The following is a 15961-nucleotide window of genomic DNA, read 5'->3' on the forward strand; positions in this document are numbered from 1 at the left end:
AGCGATTCCAGTAAAAAAGAGATGAAATGAAATAGAAATTCAGTCTGATTATTCTCTAAAGTGTAGTTGACCGTTTTAATTTAAAACTAGTTATTTTTAACCCCTTCCCTCTGCCATCCTGTAAACCAACTCTGACTGAATTTAAATCATGCACATTTGCGTTTTTCATATTTTCAAAAGGGAAACTAGACAACTGTACATTTCAACAGGCTTTATTATTATTATTATGAATTCATTATTTCAGTTTGGCCCCTCACAGAATCACTCGTATCAAAATAAAAATCAGCTTTTAACATTCAAATATTTCAGGCCTAACATAGCATTTTTTTTTTTTGTAGTAAAGTGCAAAATTCCTCATCACCTGAAACTGATATTTTGAGAATAATGTATGAACTGTGCATAGGAACTTTTTTTTTTTTTTTTTTTTCTTAAAACAATGCATTAACTGCTTTTAAAGCACAACTATGAAAAGCAACATCATCCTATAGCCTATGTAACTGCTGACACATTGCATTTCTTTTTCTAATGTCATGCCAAGCAAACAAAACTTTTAACTTTTATCCATGCGCACACATACACACACACACATACACACACACATCCTCTTCACACTCTTTGGCTTGCAATGTTTAACTGTAGCACGAATGAAACAATCACAACAACCCATTCACGCAGGACTTGCACGTTCGCTCTGCAGGTCGGGTCAAATATGTTTACGGGTACGGATCAAAAGGCTTTCTATGGTGATGGAAAACTGGGAAACTCGAGGACTTTTCTTACCTTTGCTTCGAAAAATGTAAGGAATATTGTTTCAGAAGCTCTCTCTGCCTAGCACCTGTTGTTATATCAAAAATTCAGGTTGAACAAGTGAAAGTGCTAAAAACAAATTAGACCAAATCTAATTCTGTTTAGGCAAATTCCTCCTATTTCGTAAAATGTCTAGCAAAGTGGTAGAAAATCTGGCATCGCAGACATGCAGAGGTTTTTGCCAAATTCGGTTTCGAGTCCTTCCAGCCACATTCTGTCATTATACATTCACATCCGTGTGTTTACGTATACAGCAAACGTCTTCTACTATAAAGCACCTTAGTTCAAAGTTTAGCAGTTATGTTTAGCAGTATGCAACACAGGTTTTAGCATGAGATTCACATTGGCAGATTTCTCAGTGCAGTTAGTTTTAAATCCAGCTGTTACCATCCAGTGTGTGATCTCAGAATATTGTAGGAGGGTTTTGAGGCAAAATGTGGTAGCTGCTCGAGTCCTGAACGGTACACGGACATTCAAAGAGAAGATGGGCGCAACACTGAAACAGATGCTACCACCTTAACATCTGTCCAAAGTGCTTTAATAGGTGTAAAAATATATGTATACAAATCCGGCCTCGGTTAAACTCCTCTGTCTTCCTCGTCCTCCTCTTCTCCGTCCTCGTCCTCTTCGTCGTCCTCCTCCTCGCCCTCTTCCTCCTCGTCCTCCCCCGGGCTGTAAAGATCGTCGGCCAGCTCGCTCCGGTCGCGTCCTTCCTCGTTGTCCTCGTCCTCCTCCTCCTCCTCCCCCTCGCTCCTCATTTCCTCCACGCTGCTGTCGTCGTCGTCGTCGTCGTCGTCGTCGTCGTCGTCCTCCTCCGCGGCCTCCTCCTCGTTCTCCTCCTGCTCCTCCTCCTCCTCTTGGAGATCTGAAAGATGACCTGATGAGAATGAACCTGACAGAATATAAACATTTCTGATGGGTGTTGATGGTATTTCTATTATTTTGTCCACCCCCATTTATATGGGACACCCACCGCATTCCTGTGCGGTAACTCCTGTCTGTTTCTCCAAACTGGGGATGTGCCGACCGTCATCTACAGTAGGTAATACACTGGCTACGGAGAAGTTCCTCATACAACCCCACTTCAAAACACCCAAACTATCGCTTTTTTAGGTAGAATTTCTTGCAGGACTTGTATATGCTCTATGTTGAGTAACGTTAAGAAAGTCCTGCAGAGCTGTTATAACAAAAAAACCTGCATTTTGTCAGAGTTTTAGGTAAAACGTTTTTTGATCGTAGCTCATGTAGCTGACAGCGTTTAGTACAAAGTGACATTAAAAGATGATTCCACGAATGAAAATTCCTTACATAGGGAATTAATGGCAGCAACAATGTGGCACGGTAGTTCCACATCAAGGAATTTCCTCATTTCTTCTTCCATCATCACTCCAAGAACCTCCGTCTCCATGTCGACATATTCTGGGTAGAACATGTTTTTTCTTAGCTGCCTACGGCACCTAAAACACACACAACATGAATAAAGGCTTTTTTTTGACTGGATTTGATTGTAATAAATAGTGTCAAAGATTAGTTGATTGATCGATTAGTCAGTCAATCAACAGAAAATGAATCGGCAACTACTTTGATAACTGATTAATAGTTATAATAGTTATTAATAATCAAATGTCAAATGTCAAATATCTGTGGGTTTTGGACAGTTGTCAAATAAATCAAGCGACCGAATATTTTTTTACCTTTTTCTGACATTTAATAGACAAAACGATTAATCAATCAATTAAGAAAATTTAATGAAATTTTTTTTTGCTGGAGCCCTGAATGAATATAAAAGTACTTACTGTTTTCCTGTTGTCTTGTATGCCTGAAAAAGGGACAAAAACAACAGATGTTTTGACAGACAAAGTAGGTTTCCATAAAAATATAAATAAATATATTACAAATCTCAACTTGAAATTAAATTCTGTTTTTTGTGATGTAGTTATGTAACACAAAAATGCAGCTGCCATAGTTTGTCACTGTTTGTTCTGAAGACATTCCTCCTAAATGTATTACAAGATAAACTCCAGTAAATATCTCCTTTAATCTCTACTAATTGAGGAAAATTTGTTTATCTCAGTTGATTGACACAAAAAACATGCATGTTTTACCCTATTAACTACAAATCACGAGCAAGTTCTGACACAGCTGACCAGTTTCTAAGCTATGGCCTTTTTGTATACTTTGGGAAAAGGTTGGCAGTAATGTAAAGTGTGTCTAATGGATCAAAACGTGCCAACAGCTCGACAGTGTTGCGTTTCACCTCGATGAAGCGGAAAGGGTCGTTTTCCTGCATGAGGCTTTCGATGCCGCAGCGGACCTCCTGGAGACGGGCCTGGTCCTGGCAGATCCTAAAGATGTTCTTCTGAATCGCCGGCCCGTTGGTGTCGCAGTGACTGTGCGAGCATTCTCGCAACCTGGTGATGAAGCGGAGGACTTTGGCCTTCATCTCCTCACCCAGCCTGTTCAAGCACTGCTCAGAGTCGTCCATGAACTTCTGAGATGAGGGAAGTGATGAGGTGGAAAAGAGGAAGAACACAGGATGACATCAGGATGCATCATACGGGAATTTAGCAGTGCTCTGTTTATTTAAATGTGAAAGTGCAATACAAATATTTTGTCCCTAAATTCAATGAATAATCGCGAAATGTGCGTCATCTTACCTTATTCTGTCTCTCCTTCTCCTTCTGCTCCTGGAGTTTTTTCTCTGCCATGCTGTATTTCCTCTCGACTCTGTACAGCTGCTTATCCAACGTGCCCTGGTGAACATGAGGAGGAAAAAGTGCTCAATGCCAATGACGTCACAATACATGTTAGATCTTAAATATTCCAATTAGGGATGTGTATCGATTAAAATATTTAATTGCGATTGATCGCATGATTGTAAATAGCTTTATCTGTTCAAAATGTACCTTAAAAGGGAGATTTGACAAATATTTAATACTCTTATCATTATGGGTGTGGACAAATACTGTATGCTTTCTTTATGCAAATGTATGTATAGATTTATTATTTGAAATCAATTAACAACACAAAACAATGACAAGCACTTTTAGTGGAGAGGAATGACGTTGCCAGCTTGCCCCAATAGCACCATCTGGTTGCCAACAAAAGGAAAACTTGCTGGATGATTTTGAAAGCCTACTACCTTACTGTTAAAATTAATATAATATAATAAGTTTGACTGATAATGAGTCAGTTCTGTGAAACACCACTTATACAACATGTTGAATTCAACAGGCCTTGTGGACCAAATATCCAGATCAATGAACTGGAAGCCTCTCAACTTCACACTCTGTTCAGGAGAATGGAAGGCAGAGAGGAAGTGGATTTAACTCTCCTATAGAAAGACCTCAGAGTCACGTGACCCTTTCATTCATTACACACTACAACAACAACAACTGACAATATTCATTCATCAGGATTCCAGACTCATCACGAGACTTTGTGTGAGCCAAACAATCAGAAGGTGGTGAAACCGAACGGAGTAGGGGCTAAAAAAGACAATTTATTTCTGAATACAATGCTCTTAAATACTAAAAAATATCATTTTGAATACAGGGATTTTGTGTTATAAAAATAATTTCAATATAATGCAGCTATTTTAACGTTGAATGTAGGCGGCGTTCAAAAACCCTGCCTTATAAAAGGCACTGACAAATCCTAACTTGTGCTTTCAGAGCAATTCCAAAACCTTTAAAGATGTAAGAATTTACAAAATGATTTCCCAAAATAATAATAATAATAATTATACAGATGTTTCTAACATGTGTGGAAACCATGATGTAAAAAAAAAAGTGTACCTTGAGATCTTTCATCGTGTTTTTCAGGGTCTTGATTGTGTGTCCCGAGTGTCCTCCTTCTATGGTGCAGGCGTTGCACACGCATATCTTGTCATCCATGCAGTAATATCTGGAGTTTCATACCAAATAATAACAGGATTCAGATAAATCTTGTAAATGCAGTAATGCACTCGCTAATGAAGTGGCGCTCCAATGCAGCAAAAAAAAAAAAAAACGCTACAAGAGAAATATGGAGTGGAAAAAAAATGATTGTATTGTAAAATAATGTGTTAAAGGGATAGTTCGGGTGTTTTGAAGTGGGGTTGTATGAGGTGCTTATACATAGTACGTGTATTACCTACAGTAGATGACGGTCGGCACGCCCTCAGTTTGAAGTAGCAGACAGGAGTTACCGACAGGAGCAAAGCAATGTACTGCTGTGGACGGGGCCGACAGCAAAATGTATTTTAGACACCACACCTTTAGTACCTCATACAACCTCACTTTAAAACACCAAAACTATCCCTTTAAGTTTTGTTATGTACAAATTCCGAAAAATATTGTTTCATTCATCCAGTTATTTGTGGGCAAAAGTTGTCAATGATTGAATCGCAGTAACGGTAGATCAAAACTTTGTGGCATTGAAAAAAAAACAGAATTTGACGAAATGCGAATATGAGTGCACTTCCCTCCTTACTTGTATATCTCATCGTGATCCGGGCACTTCCTCTTCCAGAAGTCGTTCATCGGTTCCGTCAGTGGATGCTCGCGGAACGCCGGCAGTTCCAGATGTGGCTTTACGTGCTCCTGGCACATCGACACCTCGCACTTTAGGCACGTCTTTACCGCAAATACCGACACTGCGGCAGCAGCAACAGCTTCCTGCTTGCCACCCCCTTCCTGAGATACAGAACCAGCAGAAGACCCGTCCTTGACAGCACTGGCGCATGATGCCTCGGCGGCGACTGAGGGACAGTAGTCACACGGAACAGCAAACAGACTCCTGGTTTGCTGCGCCGACAGAGAAGACGGCACCAATTCTCTGGATTTTAAAGCGGCGGTGGTGGCTCTGCGTCGGTGACGGTAGTCGTCAGCAATATTGGCTAGTTTGAAGTTTTTCTGAAAGTGGGTGCCACACCGGTGGCTCTCGCGGCACTCCGGGCAGCGGAAGCGACCTCGATCCGCTTGCCGCTTTAGGCGGTCCAGGCAGGTCTTGCAGAAGTTGTGGCCGCAAGGAAGCAAGTGGGGATCGCGGTACAAGTCCAGGCACACCGGGCAGGTGAGCTCCTCTTGCAGGACGCTGCACTGCTCCGACTGGGCCGAGGCCATGTCAGGATTGGTGAGGTCAGGAAGGTGATCAAGTGGAGCTGGTCGTAGATGAACAGGGGGTGATGAAGATGAGGATGGATAGAAGTGAGGAGATAAGGTGGTGGAAGGTGAAATCAGGTAAGAGAGAGATGGAGGTGGGTAGAAAAGTGAATGGGAGCGGAGATAGAGAGGCAGGACGGTGTGGACAGGGAGAGGGAAAGGTGGCTGCAGGTTTTTCCTGATGTAGAACTTCACCGCTTGTAGATGTCAGGTTGCTAAAAGTTAAAAAGAAAAAACAAGAAATAATCGTCATCAAAAGTTGCTTTAAAAGTGAAGCTGAAAAGTTGACAACAATTCTGATGACAGATTAATTGTTTAAGTCATTTAATCTGCAACAATTAATCGATTAGTTGTCGACTATTAAATTAATCGACAACTATTTTGATAATCAGAAGACTCATTTTTTAAGAAAAAAAGTCAAAATTCTCTAAATCCAGCTTCTTAAATGTGAATATTTTCTGGTTTCTTTACTCCTCTATGACAGTAAACTGAATATCTTTCGCAAAACAAGACAGTTGAGGACGTCGTCTTGGTATTTAGGAAACACTGATCGACATTTTTCGACATTTTATAGAACAACGTCTGCCTTTTCTTCAATAAAGGATAAAAATGAAAGTAAGTGTAACTTTAGGCCTTGATACCGTCATCACAAATTGTAAAGCTCTGACTCACCACTGTGAGTTGTACTCTCGGGTGGGATGGCCTGCACTGGCAACCCGTAGGCTCTCCCATTGGTACATCCAATCATCATATATAAGGTGATTCATGGTCTGCTCCCACGATACTTAAGTGTTTCTATTACGCAATAAAATTGTGGACTTCTTTGTGCGCTCTGTCCCAAAAGCTCAGACAAAAATTGGGGAAAGGGCTTTTGCATATTCTGCACCCTCAGCCTGGAATTGGCTCCAAAATGACCTAAAAATCAAGCAGCTGGTATCATTAAATATTTTTAAATCTAAAATGAAAGCTTTAGAAGCAGACTCTATGGCATGCCAATGTTTTTAGCCCCCTTGTTGTACAGCTGACTCCCAGAAAAGTTCATTTTTGTCCCCCCATTTCTCTTTAGATAGTTCTCTTTTAATGCAAATTTTAGTGCTTTTTAGTGTTTGTGAATTGTCTTTTATCTCTATTTGTGTCTGCAACGTTGTGTTCTTGCTGCAGACGGCCTTGGCCAGGTCTCCCTTGGAAAAGAGGTTCTTAATCTCAATGGGACTAACCTGGTTAAATAAAGGTTAAATACAAATAAAATTGATGAAACTGGCAACGTTGTCAAACTCTAAGGAGGCTTCTGCTCCACTGACTCTTTCAGTTTATGACATAAATCATCATCAGATATGTGTGTTTATATATAAATATATGTTCTTGCCTTCTTCTTTACCATCATCGTTTAGAAACTTCTTTAAATCTAATTTTCAAATTCATTCACATAATACTAGACAGGTTAATCATCTTCACCTGCCTTTTTACAAAACAAAACACGGCCAGTACTCCCTCAGATATCGAGGTGTACAAATATGGAAAACCCAAAATACATGTTATCAAGAGCTCGTTATCCTTAGAACATTTTAAAAGGAAATTATCATATTGAATTTTTTATGTCTAATTATCTTTTGATATGTTTAGATATATTTTCTTTTCTTCTGTACTGTATTTTGACAACATTCATGCAACATTTCACAAAACAAAATCAAAAACCCATTTTAGAGAACAAAAAAAAAACAACATTTTAGAGAACACACTAACAAATTAGAAAATACAAGAAAAACAAAAACACAATATTTTAGAAATCAGAACAACAAAACAGAAAACACAACATTTATAAAACTACATTATCTACTAATTATCTTTTGATATGTTTAGATATATTTTCTTTTCTTCTGTACTGTTTTTTTTATGTATTTCATTGTTTTTATTGGATTGTTTTCCACTGTTTGGTTAGGTTTTTCTGCACATTTTGTGTTCTTGTTGTTGTTTAGCTTTTGTTGTATTTCTAAAATTATGTTAGTTTAGATCTTTCTTCCTTTTTTCTTATTGTTTTTTTTCTCCCCCTGGGTTGGGGGGGGAGGTCCTTTGTATAAGCCTGTGGCTTCTTGACCTCTCCTGACACATTTGTTGTTGTTTTTTTTCATTGACTTGTTTTTTTTGCAATTTTATAAATGTTCAAATAAATTATTTTTAAAAACTCCAAAACAAGATCAGTTGTCCTGCTGCTGGCATGGTTGAAAACAGGTCTGTTTAAAAGGCTATGACCTCAAAGATAACATGGAAATCTGCCTGTGTTGTTAACATGACATGCATACAAGTGATAAAACAAGCATCTTGAATACATCACTTTGGTTTTGCATTATTCACTAATTTGGACTTTATACAGACAAAAAAAATCTGCAAATTAGTCAGTAATAAAAACAAATGTTACCTGCAGCTCTAAATGTGATTAGGCCCTCAGTAACCAAGTAAACTGCCTTATTTCAACCATTTGGTGAGAACATATGAAACACAACTCCAACATTAACACTTCCTACTTCCTGCATTTTCTTAAATAAAAGGATAAAAATGAAAGTAACTTTAGGCCATGATGAAACCTCCAAAGCATGTTGAACACAGATCTGTTTAAAGGTTATGACCTCAAAGATAACATGGAAATCTGCCAAACTGCTCTGTGTTGTTAACATGACACACATACTGGTATATCCCTGTTAGTTTAGCAGTGATTCCAGTCCTGTCAGACATATAAAAGCCTATAAAGCTGCTCTGACAGCATGTTTATTTACATCACTTATTTATTTATGTTCTTAGCTATGTTAGGTTCAGGGGTCAAAGCAACAATCAGCTAACTCGCCTCCCCCGTTAGCTACACTAATCTCTCCACCCTTAGTTGGGTTGCTGGGGATAGTGAGTGATGCGCTAAAGCAACACCACAACAGATTAACATTACCGTTACTTACCTTTAATAAGATCTGCCTTTGTACGAATCTGAAACACTGATTTACCTTCAGGCTGTATATATCACAATAACCGATGAGGCTGCACCTGTCGTGCTGCTGCTGCTAACATGTTAATGGTTAACTGACCCGTTAGATCTGCTGTTTGTTGCCCGGTTTGTTGTTAGGAGAGTCAGAGGAAACGTTCCGGTTCGTTTCTCATCTGGTGTTTTCGGCATTTGACAACAAAAGAGGCATTTTGTTCGAAAGGAAACACACCTGTGCGACAGACAAACGCTTCTCTGCTGGGCAGGTTGATGCGGGCAAAATGATGCCTTCAGGGGCTCCTCGGAAACTACCGTGTTACACTGTTATGTTACCACTGAGGGCGCTGTTCGTTCTTCTTCTTCTTCTTTGGTGTTTATTGGCAAACCAGCTAATTGGTGCATTACCGCCACCTACTGGACTGGAGTGTGGCGCAGGAGATTGGCAGGAAAAAGAAAATAATAATAATAAATTAAATAATAATAATAATAGTAATAATAATAATAATAATAATAATAATAATAATAATAATAATACAAAAAATAATAATAAAAAAAAACAATAATAATACAAATTATAAAAAATATATATAATAATAATAGTAATAACACTAATAATAATAATAATAATAATAATACAAAAATTATAATAATAATAATGATAATAATAATAATAATAATTATAATAATAATAATAAATAATAATAATAATAAAATAAATAATAATAATAATAAATACAAATTATAATAATAATAAAAATTATAAAAATAAAAATAATAATAATAATAATAATAATAGTAATAATAATAACAATAATAATAATACAAATAATAATAATAAATAATAATAATAGTAATAATAATAAATAATAATTATTATAATAATAATAATAATAAATAATAAATAATAATAATAATAATAATAATAGTAATAATAGTAATAATAATAATAATAATATTAATGAGGAAAACTCTTCGGTCTTTAAGAAGGGGTGGAAAGAGCACAAAAACACTGACTGAAACACATTAACGAATTAGTTATGTTTCATACGCTCCTCTGTATTATCTGTATCTAAGGTCTGCACAGAACTAGGTTAGATTCTGCTCCCTTTTCCTGGAATACACTGCAAACTAAGTTGAAACTGGGAAATCTGATTACTTTTGATGAATTTAAAACATTAATGAAAGATCTAGAAGCAGAGTCAATCGGGAGCTGTCTGTGTTTCTGAATATTTTCACTTTAACGTTGGCATCAAATACTTGATTTGAATGTGTTTTGTATGATATCATGCTATGAATTTATTTTGCATTTGTTTTATGTTGTGGCGTCTGAAACTTTTAATGTATGTTTAAATGCTGCTGTCTTGGCCAGGTCTATCGTGCAAAAGAGTTTCTTAATCTCAATGAGTACTACCTGGTTAAATAAATGTTAAATAAATAAAAAAACAAATTTAAATTGTTAGTTTTATATTTCATGCTGTGTTTTCTGTTTTTTTGTTGTGTTTTCTAATTTGTTAATGTGTTTCACATTGTTAATCTTGATGCATGAATGTGTAAGCAGCATTTTACTGGTGTACTGTTGTAATGGACAAGGTGCAGTTAGTTGTAACTTCTTTATACACAGTTGGCTTGTTTAGTTCAGTGCTTACCAATAGGGGTCGCCACCTCCATGGGTCACAACATAAATTCGGGGGAGTGGAGGGAAACAGTATTCAGATATTTTACTTAATTAAAAGTAATAATACTACAGTGTAAAAATACTAACATAAAAGCGTCAAAATATACTTAGAGTACCAAAAGTAAAAGTACTCATTTGCAGAATGACCCATTTCAGAAAAATATACACTGGATCTGGATCATTATTGGTGGTATATTATATAATAATAATAATAATAATAATAATAATAATAATAATAATAATAATAATAATAATAATAATAATAGTTAACAACTTTTTAAAAAACTCACATCGAAGGAAAAATAATCACGTTGCAAGTTTAATTTTATTGCCAAAAAAACTGCATACATTATTTCCAATGACATTTTCACAACACATTCCGATAAAAACATTGATTTATGTTAGAACACACGTACATGATAAGTAAAAAACAGGAATATAACCAACAACTCATAAAATATCATAAAACTGCGAAAGTCCACTGTAATCCAATACAATACATTTTTCTTACTATTTATGTTTCTATGCAAGTAGGCTGTACAATATTGGAAAAGCAAAAAAATTAAAGAGATAATGCCTTTCGTATAGTTTTTTTCTTCATGAGAGCAGACTGAATTTTCATATTAAATGTATCTTTTAACCGTGAGAGACCCACATATACCTGTTTTTGTCTTTTTTAGTGGGGTACATGGGGTCTTTACGGGAGATAGCAGGCAGATAGCAGCCATCCATCCTCTGAATGCTCTAGGTTTCTAGTTTGTGACTGTACAAGTTTCATGAGGCTGTGATTATCCTAGAGGTCACCACTGGTAATTTTATACAGTGAGGTCAAGTTTCAAAAAATGGTCTCACAATGAAATGGCTGCTATGGGGACTAACATCATCACACATGAATACAATTGGGCTCATTGGTACACAAGACTCTCGGCTTTACAGTGATACACAATCATTATTTAATTCCAAGACCCCAGTATGAAGATATATTCAAACACACCATTTTTAGAATAGGCGAAAATAACACATTTGTACTGCATGGTAAAAAAACAACATGGTTCTTGGCCATATCTTGCTGTCCCAAAGACAATATTTTTTAGCAACACTAACAAGCTGGCTCTAGAGATGACAATATTGGTCTGTCGGTCAGTTCACCACTTTGGTCCAGACCGAAATATCTCAGCACCTATAGAGGACAGGACCCTGAATGGTGAAGCCAAGATAGAAAAGCATTGGGCTCAGCGTTGAAGCATCAGGTTCAGCCTCTACTGTAGCCACTATTTGCTTCCCTCCAACACAAACAAACACTTCCTCATGCTTCTGTGGCATCATGGGAGAGTCTACCCGGACCGGGAGAAGAATGTCTTGAATTACTGGGACTCGCCACACATCCCCTTTGATCCACATTTTATTGATCAGCCCCCATTTCTTCTTATTTCGTTTATATGGTTCATCAGCTAGATCAGCGTCCGCCTTTTCTTCTATGATTGCATCCAACCTGGATTTGTGAATCCATTTGCTCAGCCCAGAGCCCTTCCCCAGAAAAAACAGAGGCAAAAGGTACCGGCCTCGAAGGTACTTGGCACGAGCTCCATCAAACTCTTTCTCCATGAACGTGACATACTTTTGCAGGTCAAGGTTAAACATGAAGTCAAGAGATTGTTGTGCAGGTTCTCCTCTTGTTTCTTGTTCCTCATTGTTGTCCTCATCATCCTGGTCTTCATCCTCTGTGGACTGTTCTTGTTCCTCATCACCGTCATCATCCTGGTCTTCATCCTCTGTGGACTGTTCTTGTTCCTCATCGCTGTCCTTATCATTCTGGTCTTCATTCTCTGTGGACTGTTCTTCTTCATCATCCTCTTCTTGCACCTCTTGAGGCTTTTCCTCAGGCCAAAACAACAGCAGAACCAAAAGGTAAAACTCAGGGCTTCTACACCTCTCTTCTTCGACCAAGAATCTGTGAATTATTCTTTGGAGTTCTTTCACCAGTGTGAGCTTCGGAGAGTTACGCATCTTGTTGCTCAAGATGATGTTGGAGAGGATGTACCTCTCAGCTGCTGTGACATCGTTAACATTCGCCTCGTAGGCGGTTTTCAAATCCTCTTGGATTGCCTCTAAATCAGACACAGTTACTTCGGCCTCTTCAAACCTAGCACGTCTTCCCTTTGACGAGAAACTGCCGCGATTCAGACAATCTAGTAGGGCTGGAAAGCTGGTGGATTCAGCTGCTGTTTTTGTTGTGAACAGTTCGTAACAAAGTACGACGTCCTTCCAGAAGTAAAGTGGCTCTATGGATGTCATGGCAGGCTTGGAGTAGGCTAGGTACCATTCAAAAAAGTCAAACTTGGCTTCAACTTCCATTTTTAACCTTTGGATGAAGCTGTGTCTCTGTGAAGAACATTGTACCTTGTTGAGTTTCTCAAGGGCGATCTTTGCCACTTGAATGAAGCCAAAAAGGCCTCTGTTGTTGAAGATACTGGAAAAGCCTACAGTACCAGCTATGTCCCTCATTTCTGGGCCCTCTTCTTTGTCAGCTTTCCTCTCAACATCTTTAAAGGCCTTGAAGGCTTCTTCTGCCATGTGTAAGATATCCTCCAGTCGCCTGGCTTCCTTCATCAAACGATTCTTATAAACCTGCCCAAGAGTGTCAGCCGCAAAAGAGTTGTTTGGAGCTCTTTTAATGGATTTCTTTGCCCATTCTTCAGCTTTTCCATAGTCTCTGGTGCCTTTTGTGGTGTAATAGAAACGGGAAATGGTTTGGGGGTAAATCTGGTTCTCTTTGAATATATTTGATGCCGTTTTCAAGACAAACAAGGCGTTGTAAAAATTCTCTTCCTCCCGTATATCTTCAATCAGCCGTGAGAACTTCTCTTTACCTTTTACTCCAAATTTTCTCTTTGTAAGCAAATTTTTGACGTACTGGAGGATATGTGGCGGGGTCTGATCTACACAAAGCAAGCGCATAAATTTCTTCACTGTAGCACTCCTGGAAATCCCTAAGTTGGCTAGTTCCTTCACACTTGCCTGTGCAACCTCTTGGTTAATCATACATACGCATCCAGGTCTTGGACTGGATGTTTTGATAGAGGCTATAAAAGGCTCCATTCTTTCTTCAAAGGGGGGGCCTCCATGGATGGGATCAGGTGGTCCAAGGATCTTTTGACACTCAGACATCAGGAGGAAGGCGTCAGGAATGTACGCGTTCAGCAGCGCCAAAAAAGAGAAGAGTTGCGTTCTGCGATCAATGGCCAAAGTTTGTGATGAGTTGTGTTCCATGACGGCAAGATTAGACTTCAAGATGAAGACGAAAGTTTAGTTTTTTCTTTGGTGCTGCTTCAAAAAGGTAGTCCAGCAGTATTTGAATATCTGAAGAGGTGACGACAACAGAGCCCATATTAATCATTTAGATTTACCACTTTCTAATACTTTCTGAAGCCCTGAGCCTTGAGTAAGATAACAGCACACGTATAATAATAATAAAAGAAACATAACAATGGAAAAATAAGCAATAAATGTTTATGCAAATCTTGTTACCTGTTTGAGTTCCAGCAGGTGTGAGAATGTCTAAAGAGCCTGAGGATGTTATTTATACACAGCTTTAAATCACGCCCTCTGTACTCTACATTCTTGAACCTTCATTCCTCCTTGGTGATCGGGCATAACGACAATGAATCAACTGTTGTTTGTGTGAGTAATAGTTTCAGTAGCTAGTGCTTGAAAGACGAGATGCCACTTAACTTTCGAGTCACATTTACGCAGAAATGAAAGTAGTCCTTCAGCTCAGTTGTTGAACCGGTGATGATTTATGTTTTGCTTTCCTGTAAATGCCTTTTCACTTGATAAGCCTGCATTACTTCATGCGTTTAACCTTTCACTCAAAATAAAACAGCACAATGAAATCATTTAAATTATTAAAACACCGAATTTCCTTTAAAAATAATAAAATAACCTTGCAAATATGGCTGCCAAAGTTAACGCATTAATAACGCATTAACACAAATTTTGTTTAACGCCACTAATAAAAATATGAGGGTACCCATGAGTCTCCCCTTTACAGACATGCCCACTTTATGATAATCACATGCAGTTTGGGGCAAGTCATAGACAAGTCAGCACACTGACACACTGACAGCTGTTGTTGCCTGTTGGGCTGCAGTTTGCCATGTTATGATTTGAGCATATTTTTTGTGCTAAATGCAGTACCTGTGAGGGTTTCTGGACAATACTTGTAATTGTTTTTGAGTTGTTAATTGATTTTCAATAATAAATATATACATACATTTGCATAACTAAATCATATTTGCCCACTCCCATGTTGATAAGAGTATTAAATACTTGACTTATGGACTTATGGTGCCTTCAAATGAAACTCATGAACTTGGGAACATGGGAAGTCGTGTTTTCGTGGGGAGATCAAGCTTTACAACCAAACAAACTTCAACCGCTGAGGAACACCACAAGACGTGGTTTAAAGCCCAGAGAGAGCTAGATTTATACATGAAGATTTGAACATAAATACAACAAATTACAAAGCACTCACAACACAGCTAGACAACTTAGACTTTGCTGATGACCTGGCTTTGCTGTCTCACAGTCGACAACACATGCAAGAAAAGACAACAATACTGGCAGACACGTCATCACAAATAGGCCTCAACATCCATAAAGGAAAGTCCTCAAGGTCAACACAACCAGCGAAGACTCAGTGACCTTGGAGGGAACAGCACTGGAAGAAGTAGAAGCCTTTACATACCTCGGTAGTGTCATCAATAAACAGGGCGGAATGGATGCAGATGTCAGAGCCAGAATCGGCAAGGCAAGGGCTTCATTCATACAACTAAAAAACATCTGGAGCTCCAAAGAAATCCACTGGCGGACAAAGCTCAGACTCTTCAACTCCAACATTAAACCAATACTCCTCTATGGTTCAGAGACGTGGAGGACAATAAAGACCACAACAACAAAAGTACAAACATTCATAAACAACTGCCTGAGGCGCATCTTAAACATCCACTGGCCGGATACCATCAGCAACAATGATCTTTGGCAGAGAACAGGTATTATTACTTTGTTACATTACACCACTGCTGCTTATAAATTCTAAATGTTGTTTTTTTGCTTTAACTTTTCATCATGAAGTAAATGCACAATGTAATGGCTATAGCTTTCACTCTGCAATTCCGTCTCATACCGGGTATGATCTCCCGGGAAAATGAAGGCCCCATTTATGGTGCAAAGGAAGTGAGTCAACCAGTGAGCCACCAGAGAGAGAAAGAGAAACAGATACACAGGTGAAGATAAAATGAAAATAAAAGAGAGACTGAGTCTGTGGTTTGAAACATTTGAATATCTGCATTCCTTTTCAGGCACTGC

The 15961-nt window shown here is 38.2% G+C and overlaps 3 protein-coding genes across 8 annotated transcripts in view; all 3 read right to left on the reverse strand.

Moving 5' to 3' along the window:
* supt16h (SPT16 homolog, facilitates chromatin remodeling subunit) overlaps window positions 1-15961 on the reverse strand; it is a 163669-nt gene that overhangs the window by 93999 nt on the left and 53709 nt on the right. The window lies entirely within an intron of this gene.
* LOC141760366 (E3 ubiquitin/ISG15 ligase TRIM25) lies at window positions 197-9265 on the reverse strand. Of its 6 annotated transcripts, none has more exons than XM_074623085.1 (8): window positions 9152-9265; window positions 5281-6166; window positions 4605-4713; window positions 3465-3560; window positions 3065-3298; window positions 2604-2626; window positions 2116-2264; window positions 197-1672 (listed from the first exon to the last, which is right to left on the reverse strand). In XM_074623085.1, the coding sequence occupies exons 2-8, from the start codon at window positions 5910-5912 to the stop codon at window positions 1386-1388; spliced, it is 1530 nt and encodes a 509-aa protein (XP_074479186.1). In that variant the 5' UTR covers window positions 5913-6166; window positions 9152-9265; the 3' UTR covers window positions 197-1385. The 6 variants fall into 6 exon arrangements, with proteins under 6 accessions (XP_074479186.1, XP_074479182.1, XP_074479185.1 ...); XM_074623081.1 differs by having other exon boundaries at window positions 197-1684; XM_074623084.1 differs by having other exon boundaries at window positions 8897-9211.
* On the reverse strand, window positions 10906-14150 carry LOC141760797 (sterile alpha motif domain-containing protein 9-like). The gene is made up of 3 exons (XM_074623872.1): window positions 14123-14150; window positions 12429-13954; window positions 10906-12373 (listed from the first exon to the last, which is right to left on the reverse strand). The coding sequence occupies exons 2-3, from the start codon at window positions 13862-13864 to the stop codon at window positions 12109-12111; spliced, it is 1701 nt and encodes a 566-aa protein (XP_074479973.1). The 5' UTR covers window positions 13865-13954; window positions 14123-14150; the 3' UTR covers window positions 10906-12108.

The sequence above is a fragment of the Sebastes fasciatus genome, chromosome 22 (assembly GCF_043250625.1).
Source record: "Sebastes fasciatus isolate fSebFas1 chromosome 22, fSebFas1.pri, whole genome shotgun sequence".
Classification (NCBI taxonomy): domain Eukaryota; kingdom Metazoa; phylum Chordata; class Actinopteri; order Perciformes; family Sebastidae; genus Sebastes; species Sebastes fasciatus.